This window comes from Oncorhynchus keta, chromosome 9 (genome assembly GCF_023373465.1).
Source record: "Oncorhynchus keta strain PuntledgeMale-10-30-2019 chromosome 9, Oket_V2, whole genome shotgun sequence".
In the NCBI taxonomy this organism is placed as follows: domain Eukaryota; kingdom Metazoa; phylum Chordata; class Actinopteri; order Salmoniformes; family Salmonidae; genus Oncorhynchus; species Oncorhynchus keta.
The window spans coordinates 27373375-27392875 of record NC_068429.1 but is presented as its reverse complement, the minus strand read 5'-3'; the positions used below and the strand labels follow the sequence as shown (position 1 = coordinate 27392875).

At 44.1% G+C, this 19501-nt stretch overlaps 1 protein-coding gene across 6 annotated transcripts in view; it reads left to right on the top strand.

Annotated features, from left to right (window-relative positions):
* LOC118387449 (erbin-like) overlaps positions 1 to 19501 on the top strand; it is a 135601-nt gene that overhangs the window by 92960 nt on the left and 23140 nt on the right. For 5 of the 6 annotated variants that reach the window (XM_035775825.1, XM_035775821.1, XM_035775822.1 and 2 more), the window contains 3 exons: positions 262 to 1786; positions 3463 to 3615; positions 5470 to 5526. In XM_035775825.1, coding sequence (XP_035631718.1) covers positions 262 to 1786; positions 3463 to 3615; positions 5470 to 5526 — 1735 coding nt within the window. The remainder of the gene's footprint in view (positions 1 to 261; positions 1787 to 3462; positions 3616 to 5469; positions 5527 to 19501) is intronic. The other variant, XM_035775826.1, reaches the window with a different exon arrangement.

Sequence of the window (19501 nt, the reverse complement as noted above, 5' to 3'; positions counted from 1 at the left end):
AGGGTGGGATTTACTTGCTATTAGAGATGTGATTTCTTTTATAATAGAAGCTCTAAACATCCTAATCAAAAGATCACTAGGGAGCATAGAACAGTGAAGGTTTTTTTCTCATTTGAAAGGTTGGCTCAACTAAGGAAATAACTTTGGATGTGTTCATACTAGATCTAACTAAGAGGGTTGGATTTCCTGCCATGCTTATAGTCTGAATGCCTGAACACTCGACAACAACAACAAACCATTATGTTATGCTTTCTGTTCCAGGCAAGAGGATGAGAACATGAATCAGCAGAAGGTAAGCACCCCTCTCCTCCAGAACGGCAACGGCCCAGACACTACCCTGCAGGCCCTCCTGAAGAACCAGCAGTCCTACGAGTCCAAGCCAGAGAAGATTGTGGGGGACTACGACCTGTCTATGGAGGAGAGGCTGGCCTTCATCAAGAAGGGCATCAACAACGGCATGGGCGACGGCTACACCAAGTGGGACCAGATCAACATGAACGTGGCTAAGCTGCCGCTGCAGCCGGACAACATGGGGGTCCAACTGGATGACTGTCAGAATGGCACGAGCACCAAGGAGGCCTTTCACCACTTGCCTCCGCCATATAACAACGAAAACTCTACGGCGCCCATTACAGACCACTTGGAGAACGGCAACCAGATGGGTGACCACTTTAACGGCCGCTCCAGCGAGGGATTGGCTGTGTCGCCCATGAGGTTAGACTCTGCCACGTCGGTGGTGCGGACTGCTTCGGCGGGCGTGACGGCCAGCAGTGACATGTCGCTGTCTCGCAGCACAGAGGAGCTGTCCCCGGTGGCCAAGGCTCAGAGCATCACCAATATCGAGACAGGGGAGATGAAGCTGTACTCCTTGGACACTGAGGGGGGCTCCTACGAGGGTGAAGTAGTGGGCAGGATGGCCGGAGCCTTACCGGGGGCCCAGGGTCAAAGCATCGTCCGCAGCAAGTCAGCCTCCCTGCTCAATGACCAGCCCTTCCAGGTCTACCCCGGCTCCTCAGCCTCTTCCTCCGACCTGCTCTCCAGCTCCTCAAAGCCTCCTGTCAGCACCGGCCGCTACCCCGTCCCCTCAGGCATGGCCATGGGCCCGCCGCCTCAGTACAACGTCCAGTACACCAGCAGCGCCTTGCCCAAAGAAGGCCTGTGGACCCATAGGACCCCCGTCCCCCCCGACCAGGGCTACCTCCCTCCACCCCAGCACTCTCTGGCCAACACCAACTACTCCAACCGCAACCAGGCCCCTCCATATCCCCACCAGGCCCAGCAGAGAGGCCCACCCATGGGGCCCAAGCAGCCTGGTGACATGTGGGCTAAGGAGAGACACCTGCCCCCCGGTGGTCAGCCACGGAGCAGCACCCTTCAGAGGCAGAGCAGCAGTTCCTCCACGGCCTCTATGGGGGACCCCCGGCGCATGCAGGTTCCCGAGGGAGACTACATGACGTACAGGGACATCCACACCCTGGGCCGGGGGCCGCTGGCCATTGCCCAGACCATGCAGAGGCCTCTGTCGGCCCGCACCTACAGCATCGATGGGCCCTGTGCCCCCAGGCCTCACACCGCCAGGCCACAGCCCCATGAGCTGCCCGAGAGGACCATGTCGGTCAGCGACTTCAACTACCAGCACGTCAGCCCCAGTAAAAGGCCCAATGCCAGGGTGAAGTCTGAGCACTCGCTGTTGGACGGGCCAGGAGGACCGGGAGCAGGAGGAAGGGTACCAGTGGATTGGAGAGACCAGGTGATGCGTCACATCGAGGCCAAGAAGATGGAAAAGGTAGAGTATTTGGCAAATATTTAATGAGCTATCTATTTTATTGTACTTTTAATTCGGTATGATTGATAATAATCTTAATGGCCAATCTTAATGGCATATCCCACGATAGAGATCACATCTGTTTGAGTGGGAACATGAGTAAGAATATCACGTGGTTATGGTGTTAACAGCCTAGGTTGTTATTTGGTCTTTTTTTTCTTTGATCATGTGTTAGCTGAGATGACCTCACACCGTCCATTCAGAAACCTCATGAACCACATTATAGTGGTGTTTCTGTTTCATTATCCATCTTCATGACCTGTCCAGTTCCTTCAGACTATTGACCTCAGCCCTGGCTCCAGGGTGACCATAGCGTGTCGCCAGCTGACTTGAGTCTGGGGGGGGGGGTGTTCCTTAGTGTCTCTCCTTTGGGCCGTAGATGGCACAGGTTGGTGGAAGCTACAGTATACACTCTTAATGGCCACTTCATCATCACAGCTACTGTGGGCACCTTTAGAACGCAGCCTTAAAAGTGGCTGCAATGATGTTATCTAAGAAGCATGGTATAATCAGTAGCTGGGTTTCCATCCAATTGGTGACAAATTTTCATGCTAACTTTCTAGAATCTGTATAAAGAAAATATCAATTTTTTTCCCTCCAGTAGTGTGTTTCCACCAAACAGACTTATTGCCGATAACAATCAGTGCCTGATGACCTAGTGCACACAGAATTTACTTATTCGCAAAAATGTTAATGTATTGAATACACGTTTCCATCGCATTTTCAACTCTTCTGATAGTTTTGTCACAACAACTATTGTGTTATTGCCACATGCGCTCTCGCCAACAGCTCGCAGATAAGGCTGTGCAGGTAGGCATGATGAGATTATTATGGATAATTGCGAGAATATTTGTATTTGTCAAACGGCAGTCAAGCATCGATCACCATATCAAGCAGAATAAGACCCTTGATATTTATTGGAAAGGACTATTGAGATCACCGTGCACTTTCACCACTCTGTGAACTTCATCATCTTATTTTATCTGTAGCCTAATAAGCTGCATGGTTACCTGAGTCGTAGTAGGAGGACCACACACCAATATAGAAAATAGTCCAAATAAAGAAGCTCTTGAATGAGTAGGTGTGTCCAAACCTTTGACTGGTACTGTATATACCGTATAAATGCATTACGAGTGACTACCTCATGAAGCTGGTTGAGAGAAGTGTGCAAAGCTGTCATCAAGGCAAAGGGTGGCTACTTTGAAGAATCTCAAATATAAAATATATTTTGATTTGTTTAACACTTTTATGGCTACTACATCATTCCATATTTGTTATTTCATAGATCTGTTGTCTTCACTATTATTCTACAATGTAGAAAATAGTTTTAAAAAATAAAGAAAACCCCTTGAATGAGTAGGTGTGTCCAAACTTTTGACTGATACTGTATATAAATGATTGTTTCCCTAAGCATGTCTATGTTGTATCAGTATGTTTGGAGTAACAAGCAAACAAGCTGCTACTAAAGCAATGTACAAATGTTGTTGAAGCATGTGGAATATTAGCATTAACAATATTATTTACATTATTGTATTAATCATTACTACTTGGTGAAATGCATGTCCACTAAAGTGTGTGTCTGTGTGTGTTGGCTGTATGTGTGTGTGTGTTGCCTGTATGTATAATGTGGTGCTCAGTACGCCCTGTCTCTGTCCTATAATTCCAATTATGCCCCGCTGAGCTCCTCTCACTACGGTAGCTCTAGGGACGTGCACCACACAGGCAGCCAAGGCTCTCTGGTCTTTAGTGCTGCCACAGACGGACGGCCCTACGGAGCCCAGGGCATCTGTGTGAGTACTGGACTGTACTGGGGCTGGACTACAGCTCAGCCTCCTAGCTGCTAGCCTCCTACTACCCAGGCAGATCTGATTGTCGTCTCCTACCACTTTTCAGCTTTGGCCTCGTTCCAATACTTTTAAAAGGTCTCTGTCTTCCACGTCTTTCAATTCCGAAAAACAATGCCCTCCTCATTTCAGATTGAGAATTTTTGTGATATACCGTCCTTGAGGTTGTCACTACTCTGTTTGCGTCCATCATTCCAACCCTCAGAACTGGGATGACCTTACAGAAGGATTCAAGGAAGGATGCATTTTAGAGCTATTGGGACAGGGCCTTTGTACTGTATAGCTCCTTATTGTGACGGAACCTATCTTGTTTGAAAGGGGCATCTTTTATCCGTGCACATTAAGGCCACTCTACCATAAACTGTAGGCAAACTCACGGTTTCAATCTCTATCAGGGATTCAAGTAGAGGAAACTCCTAGCTGTGTAGAAAGGCATCCTGCAAATACCAATTGAGACCTGGCATATCTAGCACAATGCTTCTGTTGTATAAGTTGAACATTTTTGTAGTCTCTCAATTTATCCAAACAGTAGTATGGTTGAAGAGGGCTGAAGCACCATTGTATTTTCCATATGAGTTTGTCTCTACTTGAACCTATTTTCTGTCAGACAGTAGCTGTGTATCGTTATAGGCCATATGATAGGATACAGTTGGCAGTGAGATATAAACTGGGATTCCACTGGCTTGGTGTAGTGGAATCTAATTTATCCAGTTAAATCACAATCAGAGTCTGAAGCCTTTGATAAGCAGTATAGGCTACAAGTCCCTCATCTCTGCCCTGAAATAACATCACATTGCATATTTCTGAGTCGGATGTGTATAATAATAGTAGCATGTTGCATGGTACAAAATGCCCCTTTTTAAACCTGGCTTCCCTCCCAATCTATGATTCACTTATCCCAGTGCTTTATCCTACCCCCCCCCCCAACCCACACACACACCGTCCAGCATTCCAATCTAAATGTAGCGCGCCTCCCTTGCTCGTCAAAGACCGATTATCCTTCCGAAAAACTGATTCTACCCTTTAACGACACCTTGACTCATCATCAATCATCATCTCGCTTAATGCCTCCTCTTTTGATCACTTCAGAATCGCCTCTTAACCCTTTCACTTCTTTGTGTGGAGATGAGCACTGTGTTTGTCCAATGTAAGTATGGGGTATGTAGTTGAAAGAGGAAGTAGTTGTGGTGTTAGATTGAGTCTTAGTGTGGAAAATGGCTGCAAACTCTTTCATTTGCACCTGGTGTTATTATGGTGTCTGTGTACGTGTGGTCTTATAACATGATGAACCATTCTTTCCTTTCCTATGTATTATTTATATAGGACACTGCTTTTGGCCATGTAGTCCCCAATGTAGGGAAACATCATCCCCATTGTTAAGAATGTTATCTTTAGATATGATTTTCATAGGTGTTGGAATTATTTCAGAGAAATTTCAGAATTAATGGTTAACACAACATGTAAAAAAAAATCTTAACCGAACATGTAACTAACATTATTAGCCTCGATCAGATCATGGTCAACTAATTCACCTAAGACATTTATATTTGATTAATTTAGCAGACGCTCTTATCCAGAGCGACATACAGTTAGTGCATTCATCTTAAGATAGCTAGGTGGGACAACCACATATCACAGGCATAGAAAGCACATTTTTCCTCAATAAAAATGCACTTTCTATGCTGTGATATGGGGTTGTGTTATTTAAAAAAAAATGTGCATAGAGGTGTGTTTGTCATCAACAGACAGTGGTCAACACATGGTCTTTGTTACTAATCACTGTCATTGTTCCCTCTACAGGATGATGTGTTAGGTCCTCAAGGACAACAGGGCTACACCATGGACACCCTCCGAAAAGTAAGTGCACACTAGAGCCATATGTAGAGCATAGGACACCCATAAACCAATCGCAAATTGGTGTTTCTTTTCCTACTCCTATGATATTAGGAATGAAGACCAGGGGATAGTTATAGGCCTACACGGTATTGAAGAGTGTTAACAGAACGGTATTTGACAATGTATTCTTCAAGTGAAATAATTGTTCAAATCCATCATACAGCCCCTCCATAAAGTGCCTGCCTGTCTGTCCCATTTCAGCACATGCATTCCCGACCACTGTAAGTAGAGCGTGGGCTAGCGCAGTCCAAGCAGCCTGATTAGAGAGCTGGCTGGCTGAGGATTGAGGGTATTGACCCAGCAGCAGCAGCAGGAGTAGCGTAGCAGCACCATCCTCCTCCCCACCAGTGATTAATGAGTTCTAATTAACGAGATCTGCCTTGAAAGAGATTACTGTTCAGGCCTATCTATTCTCATGGGAGATCTCTGCATCCACCAGGTCCCCCGGTGTCTCACAGAGAGGGTTGGAGGAGTGTTGCTTCAGTTATACTGGTATTAAGAACTAAGCTGGGTGGAATACTTTGTTGGAAGCTTAGAGCGCTCATAAGCTCAGTCCACTGAGTGGGTGTCTTGACCTTCATCACTAGGCTATATAAACAGTATGGTACGGTGTCCATTGACGTTTTGAGGAATTGAGATTTATAAAGCAAGTAATATGCAAGATATAGGCAGAAGAAACTATTAACAATATGAGTATTCTACCGTATGTACAGTGTTTCTATATGAAAACTTCTCAGTCGAGGACTGCATGTAAAGATGCTCATTGGAAATATTTGATATTACCTGTGAAATAATTATTTCAACATAGGCACATTTCATCAACTGTTCGGAAATCCATGTTCCTCCCTAGAATCTCACCAGAAGGAACAGATTGATGTTTCAGCCATGGTACCTTCTAGGAATAAATGGATTGAGGAGGGAGAACAGAATTCAACCTATTTCTACAAATAACACTATCCATTATTTAAATATTGATGGTGTTATTACAGATGACCAAAAATGTATCGCAAACTACTGTAGCAGTTTTTACAAGAAATTGTATAGCGCTACGTACTCTCAGGAATCCACAGATATGTTTTTTAACTCACTGAATAATGTTCACTCTACCAAACATTTAAAGAACGATAAATCACCAGGTATTGATTGAATTACGGCAGAATTTAGAAGTTATTTTCTGAACAAGTAGCTCCCTTCCTACTTGAAGTGTTTTTAGAGAGTATTAAAAACAATGTACCCCCTCCTACAATGACTCAGGGGTGTGACACTGATACCTCAGCCTGAAAAGGAAGTGCTGGATGCAATCATTGATGAAACACAGTCTGGCTTCATGAGGAACAGACATATTTCTAACGATGTCAGACTAGTATTATTAAAGCGAGGAATTGGGCAAGGTTGTCCTATCTCACAGTATCTGTTTTTATTAATCACCCAACTTCTTACAAATTCTTTAAATAATAGTCCTGTACAAGTTATTTCCATAGCTGGTAAAGAAATTATGATAAGCCAGCTTGCTTACGATACTACACTTTTTCTGAAAGACGCTAGTCAGATTCCCATGTCAATCAATGTGATAGAATCATTTTCCAAAGCTTCTGGTCTATATCTTAACATGAATAAATGTGACCTCATAGCTGTCAAAGATTGTGTGAATCCTTCATATTATGGTATTCCAGTAAAAGAAGAACTTATAAATTTAGGCATAACAATTACAAAGGATCAGAAGTCTAGAGGCTTACTAAATTTTAACCCTCGTATTTATAAGAAAATTTTAAAAATTAAAAACAATTAAAACACACAAAAAACAGAATAAGCTAAATTAATGGCTACAGAGGGACTTATCTTTACAAGGAAGGGTCCTAATAACCAAGGCTGAGGGCATCTCTAGACTAACATATGGCGCTCTATCTTTTTATCTTGATGGTAAAATAAGCAAAGAGAGAGACCAGATGCTTTTCAACTTTCTGTGGAGAAACCGTACATTCCCATTACATTAGGAAAACTGTTGTGATGAACATTTATGAGTATATGGTGGGCTGAACTTTACCTTAAATAATAATTTGAAGATCAATTGGATAAAACAATTCATAAGAGGACCCACTTCTATCTGGAACTTTATTCCTCATCATGTCTTCTCTACTTTTGCTGGCCTTAACTTCATGTTGGTTTGTAATTATAATATTGACGAAGTTCCAGTGAAAACTCTTTGCTTTTCATCGGTTTTCTTGTTATGGTCCTTAATTTATTAGCGTAATTTTTCTCCACACAGATATTATATATGGAATAATCGGAACATATTATATAAAAATACTTCTTCGTTTTTAGAATATTGGTTCTGAAATAATATCCTGTTGGTGAGCCAACTTGTAAATGCAGAGGGTCTTTTACTTAATTTGAAGGAATTCTTATCACTTTACAAGATCCCTGTAACACCTAAAGATTTTGCAATTGTTTTAGATGCCATTGCCTCGGGTGTTGCTTTATTATTCAGGAACGTGTCAAGACCCTCAGAACATACCTACAATTAACCATGTTGACTCACCAGTAGGAAAGACCTGACCCTCAGAACATACCTACAACTAACCATGTTGACTCACCAGTAGGAAAGACCTGACCCTCAGAACATACCTAAAATTAACCATGTTGACTCACCAGCAGGAAAGACCTGACCCTCAGAACATACCTACAATTAACCATGTTGACTCACCAGTAGGAAAGACCTGACCCTCAGAACATACCTACAACTAACCATGTTGACTCACCAGTAGGAAAGACCTGACCCTCAGAACATACCTAAAATTAACCATGTTGACTCACCAGCAGGAAAGACCTGACCCTCAGAACATACCTACAATTAACCATGTTGACTCACCAGCAGGAAAGACCTGACCCTCAGAACATACCTACAATTAACCATGTTGACTCATCAGTAGGAAAGACCTGACCCTCAGAACATACCTACAATTAACCATGTTGACTCACCAGTAGGAAAGACCTGACCCTCAGAACATACCTACAATTAACCATGTTGACGCACCAGTAGGAAAGACCTGACCCTCAGAACATACCTACAATTAACCATGTTGACTCACCAGTAGGAAAGACCTGACCCTCAGAACATACCTACAATTAACCATGTTGACGCACCAGTAGGAACGACCTGACCCTCAGAACATACCTACAATTAACCATGTTGACTCACCAGCAGGAAAGACCTGACCCTCAGAACATACCTACAATTAACCATGTTGACTCACCAGCAGGAAAGACCTGACCCTCAGAACATATCTACAATTAACCATGTTGACTCATCAGTAGGAAAGACCTGACCCTCAGAACATACCTACAATTAACCATGTTGACTCACCAGTAGGAAAGACCTGACCCTCAGAACATACCTACAATTAACCATGTTGACGCACCAGTAGGAAAGACCTGACCCTCAGAACATACCTACAATTAACCATGTTGACTCACCAGTAGGAAAGACCTGACCCTCAGAACATACCTACAATTAACCATGTTGACGCACCAGTAGGAACGACCTGACCCTCAGAACATACCTACAATTAACCATGTTGACTCACCAGTAGGAAAGACCTGACCCTCAGAACATACCTACAATTAACCATGTTGACGCACCAGTAGGAAAGACCTGACCCTCAGAACATACCTACAACTAACCATGTTGACGCACCAGTAGGAAAGACCTGACCCTCAGAACATACCTACAACTAACCATGTTGACGCACCAGTAGGAAAGACCTGACCCTCAGAACATACCTACAACTAACCATGTTGACGCACCAGTAGGAAAGACCTGACCCTCAGAACATACCTACAATTAACCATGTTGACGCACCAGTAGGAAAGACCTGACCCTCAGAACATACCTACAATTAACCATGTTGACTCACCAGCAGGAAAGACCTGACCCTCAGAACATACCTACAATTAACCATGTTGACTCATCAGTAGGAAAGACCTGACCCTCAGAACATACCTACAATTAACCATGTTGACTCACCAGTAGGAAAGACCTGACCCTCAGAACATACCTACAATTAACCATGTTGACGCACCAGTAGGAAAGACCTGACCCTCAGAACATACCTACAATTAACCATGTTGACTCACCAGTAGGAAAGACCTGACCCTCAGAACATACCTACAATTAACCATGTTGACGCACCAGTAGGAACGACCTGACCCTCAGAACATACCTACAATTAACCATGTTGACTCACCAGTAGGAAAGACCTGACCCTCAGAACATACCTACAATTAACCATGTTGACGCACCAGTAGGAAAGACGTGACCCTCAGAACATACCTACAACTAACCATGTTGACGCACCAGTAGGAAAGACCTGACCCTCAGAACATACCTACAACTAACCATGTTGACGCACCAGTAGGAAAGACCTGACCCTCAGAACATACCTACAACTAACCATGTTGACGCACCAGTAGGAAAGACCTGACCCTCAGAACATACCTACAATTAACCATGTTGACGCACCAGTAGGAAAGACCTGACCCTCAGAACATACCTACAATTAACCATGTTGACGCACCAGTAGGAAAGACCTGACCCTCAGAACATACCTACAATTAACCATGTTGACTCATCAGTAGGAAAGACCTGACCCTCAGAACATACCTACAATTAACCATGTTGACGCACCAGTAGGAAAGACCTGACCCTCAGACCATACCTACAATTAACCATGTTGACTCATCAGTAGGAAAGACCTGACCCTCAGAACATACCTACAATTAACCATGTTGACGCACCAGTAGGAAAGACCTGACCCTCAGAACATACCTACAATTAACCATGTTGACTCACCAGTAGGAAAGACCTGACCCTCAGAACATACCTACAATTAACCATGTTGACTCACCAGTAGGAAAGACCTGACCCTCAGAACATACCTACAATTAACCATGTTGACTCACCAGTAGGAAAGACCTGACCCTCAGAACATACCTACAATTAACCATGTTGACTCACCAGTAGGAAAGACCTGACCCTCAGAACATACCTACAACTAACCATGTTGACTCACCAGTAGGAAAGACCTGACCCTCAGAACATACCTAAAATTAACCATGTTGACTCACCAGCAGGAAAGACCTGACCCTCAGAACATACCTACAATTAACCATGTTGACTCACCAGCAGGAAAGACCTGACCCTCAGAACATACCTAAAATTAACCATGTTGACTCATCAGTAGGAAAGACCTGACCCTCAGAACATACCTACAATTAACCATGTTGACTCATCAGTAGGAAAGACCTGACCCTCAGAACATACCTACAATTAACCATGTTGACGCACCAGTAGGAAAGACCTGACCCTCAGAACATACCTACAATTAACCATGTTGACGCACCAGTAGGAAAGACCTGACCCTCAGAACATACCTACAATTAACCATGTTGACTCATCAGTAGGAAAGACCTGACCCTCAGAACATACCTACAATTAACCATGTTGACGCACCAGTAGGAAAGACCTGACCCTCAGAACATACCTACAATTAACCATGTTGACTCACCAGTAGGAAAGACCTGACCCTCAGAACATACCTACAATTAACCATGTTGACTCATCAGTAGGAAAGACCTGACCCTCAGAACATACCTACAACTAACCATGTTGACTCACCAGTAGGAAAGACCTGACCCTCAGAACATACCTAAAATTAACCATGTTGACTCACCAGCAGGAAAGACCTGACCCTCAGAACATACCTACAATTAACCATGTTGACTCACCAGCAGGAAAGACCTGACCCTCAGAACATACCTACAATTAACCATGTTGACTCATCAGTAGGAAAGACCTGACCCTCAGAACATACCTACAATTAACCATGTTGACTCATCAGTAGGAAAGACCTGACCCTCAGAACATACCTACAATTAACCATGTTGACGCACCAGTAGGAAAGACCTGACCCTCAGAACATACCTACAATTAACCATGTTGACTCACCAGTAGGAAAGACCTGACCCTCAGAACATACCTACAATTAACCATGTTGACTCACCAGTAGGAAAGACCTGACCCTCAGAACATACCTACAATTAACCATGTTGACTCACCAGTAGGAAAGACCTGACCCTCAGAACATACCTACAATTAACCATGTTGACTCACCAGTAGGAAAGACCTGACCCTCAGAACATACCTACAACTAACCATGTTGACTCACCAGTAGGAAAGACCTGACCCTCAGAACATACCTAAAATTAACCATGTTGACTCACCAGCAGGAAAGACCTGACCCTCAGAACATACCTACAATTAACCATGTTGACTCACCAGCAGGAAAGACCTGACCCTCAGAACATACCTACAATTAACCATGTTGACTCATCAGTAGGAAAGACCTGACCCTCAGAACATACCTACAATTAACCATGTTGACTCATCAGTAGGAAAGACCTGACCCTCAGAACATACCTACAATTAACCATGTTGACGCACCAGTAGGAAAGACCTGACCCTCAGAACATACCTACAATTAACCATGTTGACGCACCAGTAGGAAAGACCTGACCCTCAGAACATACCTACAATTAACCATGTTGACTCATCAGTAGGAAAGACCTGACCCTCAGAACATACCTACAATTAACCATGTTGACGCACCAGTAGGAAAGACCTGACCCTCAGAACATACCTACAATTAACCATGTTGACGCACCAGTAGGAAAGACCTGACCCTCAGAACATACCTACAATTAACCATGTTGACGCACCAGTAGGAAAGACCTGACCCTCAGAACATACCTACAATTAACCATGTTGACGCACCAGTAGGAAAGACCTGACCCTCAGAACATACCTACAATTAACCATGTTGACTCACCAGTAGGAAAGACCTGACCCTCAGAACATACCTACAATTAACCATGTTGACGCACCAGTAGGAAAGACCTGACCCTCAGAACATACCTACAATTAACCATGTTGACTCACCAGTAGGAAAGACCTGACCCTCAGAACATACCTACAATTAACCATGTTGACGCACCAGTAGGAACGACCTGACCCTCAGAACATACCTACAATTAACCATGTTGACTCACCAGTAGGAAAGACCTGACCCTCAGAACATACCTACAATTAACCATGTTGACGCACCAGTAGGAAAGACGTGACCCTCAGAACATACCTACAACTAACCATGTTGACGCACCAGTAGGAAAGACGTGACCCTCAGAACATACCTACAACTAACCATGTTGACGCACCAGTAGGAAAGACCTGACCCTCAGAACATACCTACAACTAACCATGTTGACGCACCAGTAGGAAAGACCTGACCCTCAGAACATACCTACAATTAACCATGTTGACTCACCAGTAGGAAAGACCTGACCCTCAGAACATACCTACAATTAACCATGTTGACTCACCAGCAGGAAAGACCTGACCCTCAGAACATACCTACAATTAACCATGTTGACTCATCAGTAGGAAAGACCTGACCCTCAGAACATACCTACAATTAACCATGTTGACTCACCAGTAGGAAAGACCTGACCCTCAGAACATACCTACAATTAACCATGTTGACGCACCAGTAGGAAAGACCTGACCCTCAGAACATACCTACAATTAACCATGTTGACTCACCAGTAGGAAAGACCTGACCCTCAGAACATACCTACAATTAACCATGTTGACGCACCAGTAGGAACGACCTGACCCTCAGAACATACCTACAATTAACCATGTTGACTCACCAGTAGGAAAGACCTGACCCTCAGAACATACCTACAATTAACCAACCAGGAAAGTTGACCCTCAGAACATACCTACAACTAACCATGTTGACGCACCAGTAGGAAAGACCTGACCCTCAGAACATACCTACAACTAACCATGTTGACGCACCAGTAGGAAAGACCTGACCCTCAGAACATACCTACAACTAACCATGTTGACGCACCAGTAGGAAAGACCTGACCCTCAGAACATACCTACAATTAACCATGTTGACTCATCAGTAGGAAAGACCTGACCCTCAGAACATACCTACAATTAACCATGTTGACGCACCAGTAGGAAAGACCTGACCCTCAGAACATACCTACAATTAACCATGTTGACGCACCAGTAGGAAAGACCTGACCCTCAGAACATACCTACAATTAACCATGTTGACTCATCAGTAGGAAAGACCTGACCCTCAGAACATACCTACAATTAACCATGTTGACGCACCAGTAGGAAAGACCTGACCCTCAGAACATACCTACAATTAACCATGTTGACTCATCAGTAGGAAAGACCTGACCCCAGAACATACCTACAATTAACCATGTTGACGCACCAGTAGGAAAGACCTGACCCTCAGAACATACCTACAATTAACCATGTTGACTCATCAGTAGGAAAGACCTGACCCTCAGAACATACCTACAATTAACCATGTTGACTCACCAGTAGGAAAGACCTGACCCTCAGAACATACCTACAATTAACCATGTTGACTCACCAGTAGGAAAGACCTGACCCTCAGAACATACCTACAATTAACCATGTTGACTCACCAGTAGGAAAGACCTGACCCTCAGAACATACCTACAATTAACCATGTTGACTCATCAGTAGGAAAGACCTGACCCTCAGAACATACCTACAATTAACCATGTTGACTCACCAGTAGGAAAGACCTGACCCTCAGAACATACCTACAACTAACCATGTTGACTCACCAGTAGGAAAGACCTGACCCTCAGAACATACCTAAAATTAACCATGTTGACTCACCAGCAGGAAAGACCTGACCCTCAGAACATACCTACAATTAACCATGTTGACTCACCAGCAGGAAAGACCTGACCCTCAGAACATACCTACAATTAACCATGTTGACTCATCAGTAGGAAAGACCTGACCCTCAGAACATACCTACAATTAACCATGTTGACTCATCAGTAGGAAAGACCTGACCCTCAGAACATACCTACAATTAACCATGTTGACGCACCAGTAGGAAAGACCTGACCCTCAGAACATACCTACAATTAACCATGTTGACGCACCAGTAGGAAAGACCTGACCCTCAGAACATACCTACAATTAACCATGTTGACTCATCAGTAGGAAAGACCTGACCCTCAGAACATACCTACAATTAACCATGTTGACGCACCAGTAGGAAAGACCTGACCCTCAGAACATACCTACAATTAACCATGTTGACGCACCAGTAGGAAAGACCTGACCCTCAGAACATACCTACAATTAACCATGTTGACGCACCAGTAGGAAAGACCTGACCCTCAGAACATACCTACAATTAACCATGTTGACGCACCAGTAGGAAAGACCTGACCCTCAGAACATACCTACAATTAACCAGGTTGACTCACCAGTAGGAAAGACCTGACCCTCAGAACATACCTACAATTAACCATGTTGACGCACCAGTAGGAAAGACCTGACCCTCAGAACATACCTACAATTAACCATGTTGACTCACCAGTAGGAAAGACCTGACCCTCAGAACATACCTACAATTAACCATGTTGACGCACCAGTAGGAACGACCTGACCCTCAGAACATACCTACAATTAACCATGTTGACTCACCAGTAGGAAAGACCTGACCCTCAGAACATACCTACAATTAACCATGTTGACGCACCAGTAGGAAAGACGTGACCCTCAGAACATACCTACAACTAACCATGTTGACGCACCAGTAGGAAAGACCTGACCCTCAGAACATACCTAAAACTAACCATGTTGACGCACCAGTAGGAAAGACCTGACCCTCAGAACATACCTACAACTAACCATGTTGACGCACCAGTAGGAAAGACCTGACCCTCAGAACATACCTACAATTAACCATGTTGACGCACCAGTAGGAAAGACCTGACCCTCAGAACATACCTACAATTAACCATGTTGACTCACCAGCAGGAAAGACCTGACCCTCAGAACATACCTACAATTAACCATGTTGACTCATCAGTAGGAAAGACCTGACCCTCAGAACATACCTACAATTAACCATGTTGACTCATCAGTAGGAAAGACCTGACCCTCAGAACATACCTACAATTAACCATGTTGACGCACCAGTAGGAAAGACCTGACCCTCAGAACATACCTACAATTAACCATGTTGACGCACCAGTAGGAAAGACCTGACCCTCAGAACATACCTACAATTAACCATGTTGACTCATCAGTAGGAAAGACCTGACCCTCAGAACATACCTACAATTAACCATGTTGACGCACCAGTAGGAAAGACCTGACCCTCAGAACATACCTACAATTAACCATGTTGACGCACCAGTAGGAAAGACCTGACCCTCAGAACATACCTACAATTAACCATGTTGACGCACCAGTAGGAAAGACCTGACCCTCAGAACATACCTACAATTAACCATGTTGACGCACCAGTAGGAAAGACCTGACCCTCAGAACATACCTACAATTAACCAGGTTGACTCACCAGTAGGAAAGACCTGACCCTCAGAACATACCTACAATTAACCATGTTGACGCACCAGTAGGAAAGACCTGACCCTCAGAACATACCTACAATTAACCATGTTGACTCACCAGTAGGAAAGACCTGACCCTCAGAACATACCTACAATTAACCATGTTGACGCACCAGTAGGAACGACCTGACCCTCAGAACATACCTACAATTAACCATGTTGACTCACCAGTAGGAAAGACCTGACCCTCAGAACATACCTACAATTAACCATGTTGACGCACCAGTAGGAAAGACGTGACCCTCAGAACATACCTACAACTAACCATGTTGACGCACCAGTAGGAAAGACCTGACCCTCAGAACATACCTAAAACTAACCATGTTGACGCACCAGTAGGAAAGACCTGACCCTCAGAACATACCTACAACTAACCATGTTGACGCACCAGTAGGAAAGACCTGACCCTCAGAACATACCTACAATTAACCATGTTGACGCACCAGTAGGAAAGACCTGACCCTCAGAACATACCTACAATTAACCATGTTGACTCACCAGCAGGAAAGACCTGACCCTCAGAACATACCTACAATTAACCATGTTGACTCATCAGTAGGAAAGACCTGACCCTCAGAACATACCTACAATTAACCATGTTGACTCACCAGTAGGAAAGACCTGACCCTCAGAACATACCTACAATTAACCATGTTGACGCACCAGTAGGAAAGACCTGACCCTCAGAACATACCTACAATTAACCATGTTGACTCACCAGTAGGAAAGACCTGACCCTCAGAACATACCTACAATTAACCATGTTGACGCACCAGTAGGAACGACCTGACCCTCAGAACATACCTACAATTAACCATGTTGACTCACCAGTAGGAAAGACCTGACCCTCAGAACATACCTACAATTAACCATGTTGACGCACCAGTAGGAAAGACGTGACCCTCAGAACATACCTACAACTAACCATGTTGACTCATCAGTAGGAAAGACCTGACCCTCAGAACATACCTACAATTAACCATGTTGACGCACCAGTAGGAAAGACCTGACCCTCAGAACATACCTACAATTAACCATGTTGACTCACCAGTAGGAAAGACCTGACCCTCAGAACATACCTACAATTAACCATGTTGACTCACCAGTAGGAAAGACCTGACCCTCAGAACATACCTACAATTAACCATGTTGACTCACCAGTAGGAAAGACCTGACCCTCAGAACATACCTACAATTAACCATGTTGACTCACCAGTAGGAAAGACCTGACCCTCAGAACATACCTACAACTAACCATGTTGACTCACCAGTAGGAAAGACCTGACCCTCAGAACATACCTAAAATTAACCATGTTGACTCACCAGCAGGAAAGACCTGACCCTCAGAACATACCTACAATTAACCATGTTGACTCACCAGCAGGAAAGACCTGACCCTCAGAACATACCTACAATTAACCATGTTGACTCATCAGTAGGAAAGACCTGACCCTCAGAACATACCTACAATTAACCATGTTGACTCATCAGTAGGAAAGACCTGACCCTCAGAACATACCTACAATTAACCATGTTGACGCACCAGTAGGAAAGACCTGACCCTCAGAACATACCTACAATTAACCATGTTGACGCACCAGTAGGAAAGACCTGACCCTCAGAACATACCTACAATTAACCATGTTGACTCATCAGTAGGAAAGACCTGACCCTCAGAACATACCTACAATTAACCATGTTGACGCACCAGTAGGAAAGACCTGACCCTCAGAACATACCTACAATTAACCATGTTGACGCACCAGTAGGAAAGACCTGACCCTCAGAACATACCTACAATTAACCATGTTGACGCACCAGTAGGAAAGACCTGACCCTCAGAACATACCTACAATTAACCATGTTGACGCACCAGTAGGAAAGACCTGACCCTCAGAACATACCTACAATTAACCATGTTGACGCACCAGTAGGAAAGACCTGACCCTCAGAACATACCTACAATTAACCATGTTGACTCACCAGTAGGAAAGACCTGACCCTCAGAACATACCTACAATTAACCATGTTGACGCACCAGTAGGAAAGACCTGACCCTCAGAACATACCTACAATTAACCATGTTGACTCACCAGTAGGAAAGACCTGACCCTCAGAACATACCTACAATTAACCATGTTGACTCACCAGTAGGAAAGACCTGACCCTCAGAACATACCTACAATTAACCATGTTTAGGAAAGACCTGACCCTCAGAACATACCTACAATTAACCATGTTGACGCACCAGTAGGAAAGACCTGACCCTCAGAACATACCTACAATTAACCATGTTGACTCACCAGTAGGAAAGACCTGACCTCAGAACATACCCTAACCAGAACATACAGAACATACCTACAACTAACCATGTTGACGCACCAGTAGGAAAGACCTGACCCTCAGAACATACCTACAACTAACCATGTTGACGCACCAGTAGGAAAGACCTGACCCTCAGAACATACCTACAATTAACCATGTTGACGCACCAGTAGGAAAGACCTGACCCTCAGAACATACCTACAATTAACCATGTTGACTCACCAGCAGGAAAGACCTGACCCTCAGAACATACCTACAATTAACCATGTTGACTCATCAGTAGGAAAGACCTGACCCTCAGAACATACCTACAATTAACCATGTTGACTCACCAGTAGGAAAGACCTGACCCTCAGAACATACCTACAATTAACCATGTTGACTCACCAGTAGGAAAGACCTGACCCTCAGAACATACCTACAATTAACCATGTTGACTCACCAGTAGGAAAGACCTGACCCTCAGAACATACCTACAATTAACCATGTTGACTCACCAGTAAAGACCTGACCCTCAGAACATACCTACAATTAACCATGTTGACTCACCAGTAGGAAAGACCTGACCCTCAGAACATACCTACAATTAACCATGTTGACTCACCAGTAGGAAAGACGTGACCCTCAGAACATACCTACAACTAACCATGTTGACTCATCAGTAGGAAAGACCTGACCCTCAGAACATACCTACAATTAACCATGTTGACGCACCAGTAGGAAAGACCTGACCCTCAGAACATACCTACAATTAACCATGTTGACTCACCAGTAGGAAAGACCTGACCCTCAGAACATACCTACAATTAACCATGTTGACTCACCAGTAGGAAAGACCTGACCCTCAGAACATACCTACAATTAACCATGTTGACTAACCACCAGTAGGAAAGACCTGACCCTCAGAACATACCTACAATTAACCATGTTGACTCACCAGTAGGAAAGACCTGACCCTCAGAACATACCTACAATTAACCATGTTGACTCACCAGTAGGAAAGACCTGACCCTCAGAACATACCTACAATTAACCATGTTGACTCACCAGCAGGAAAGAC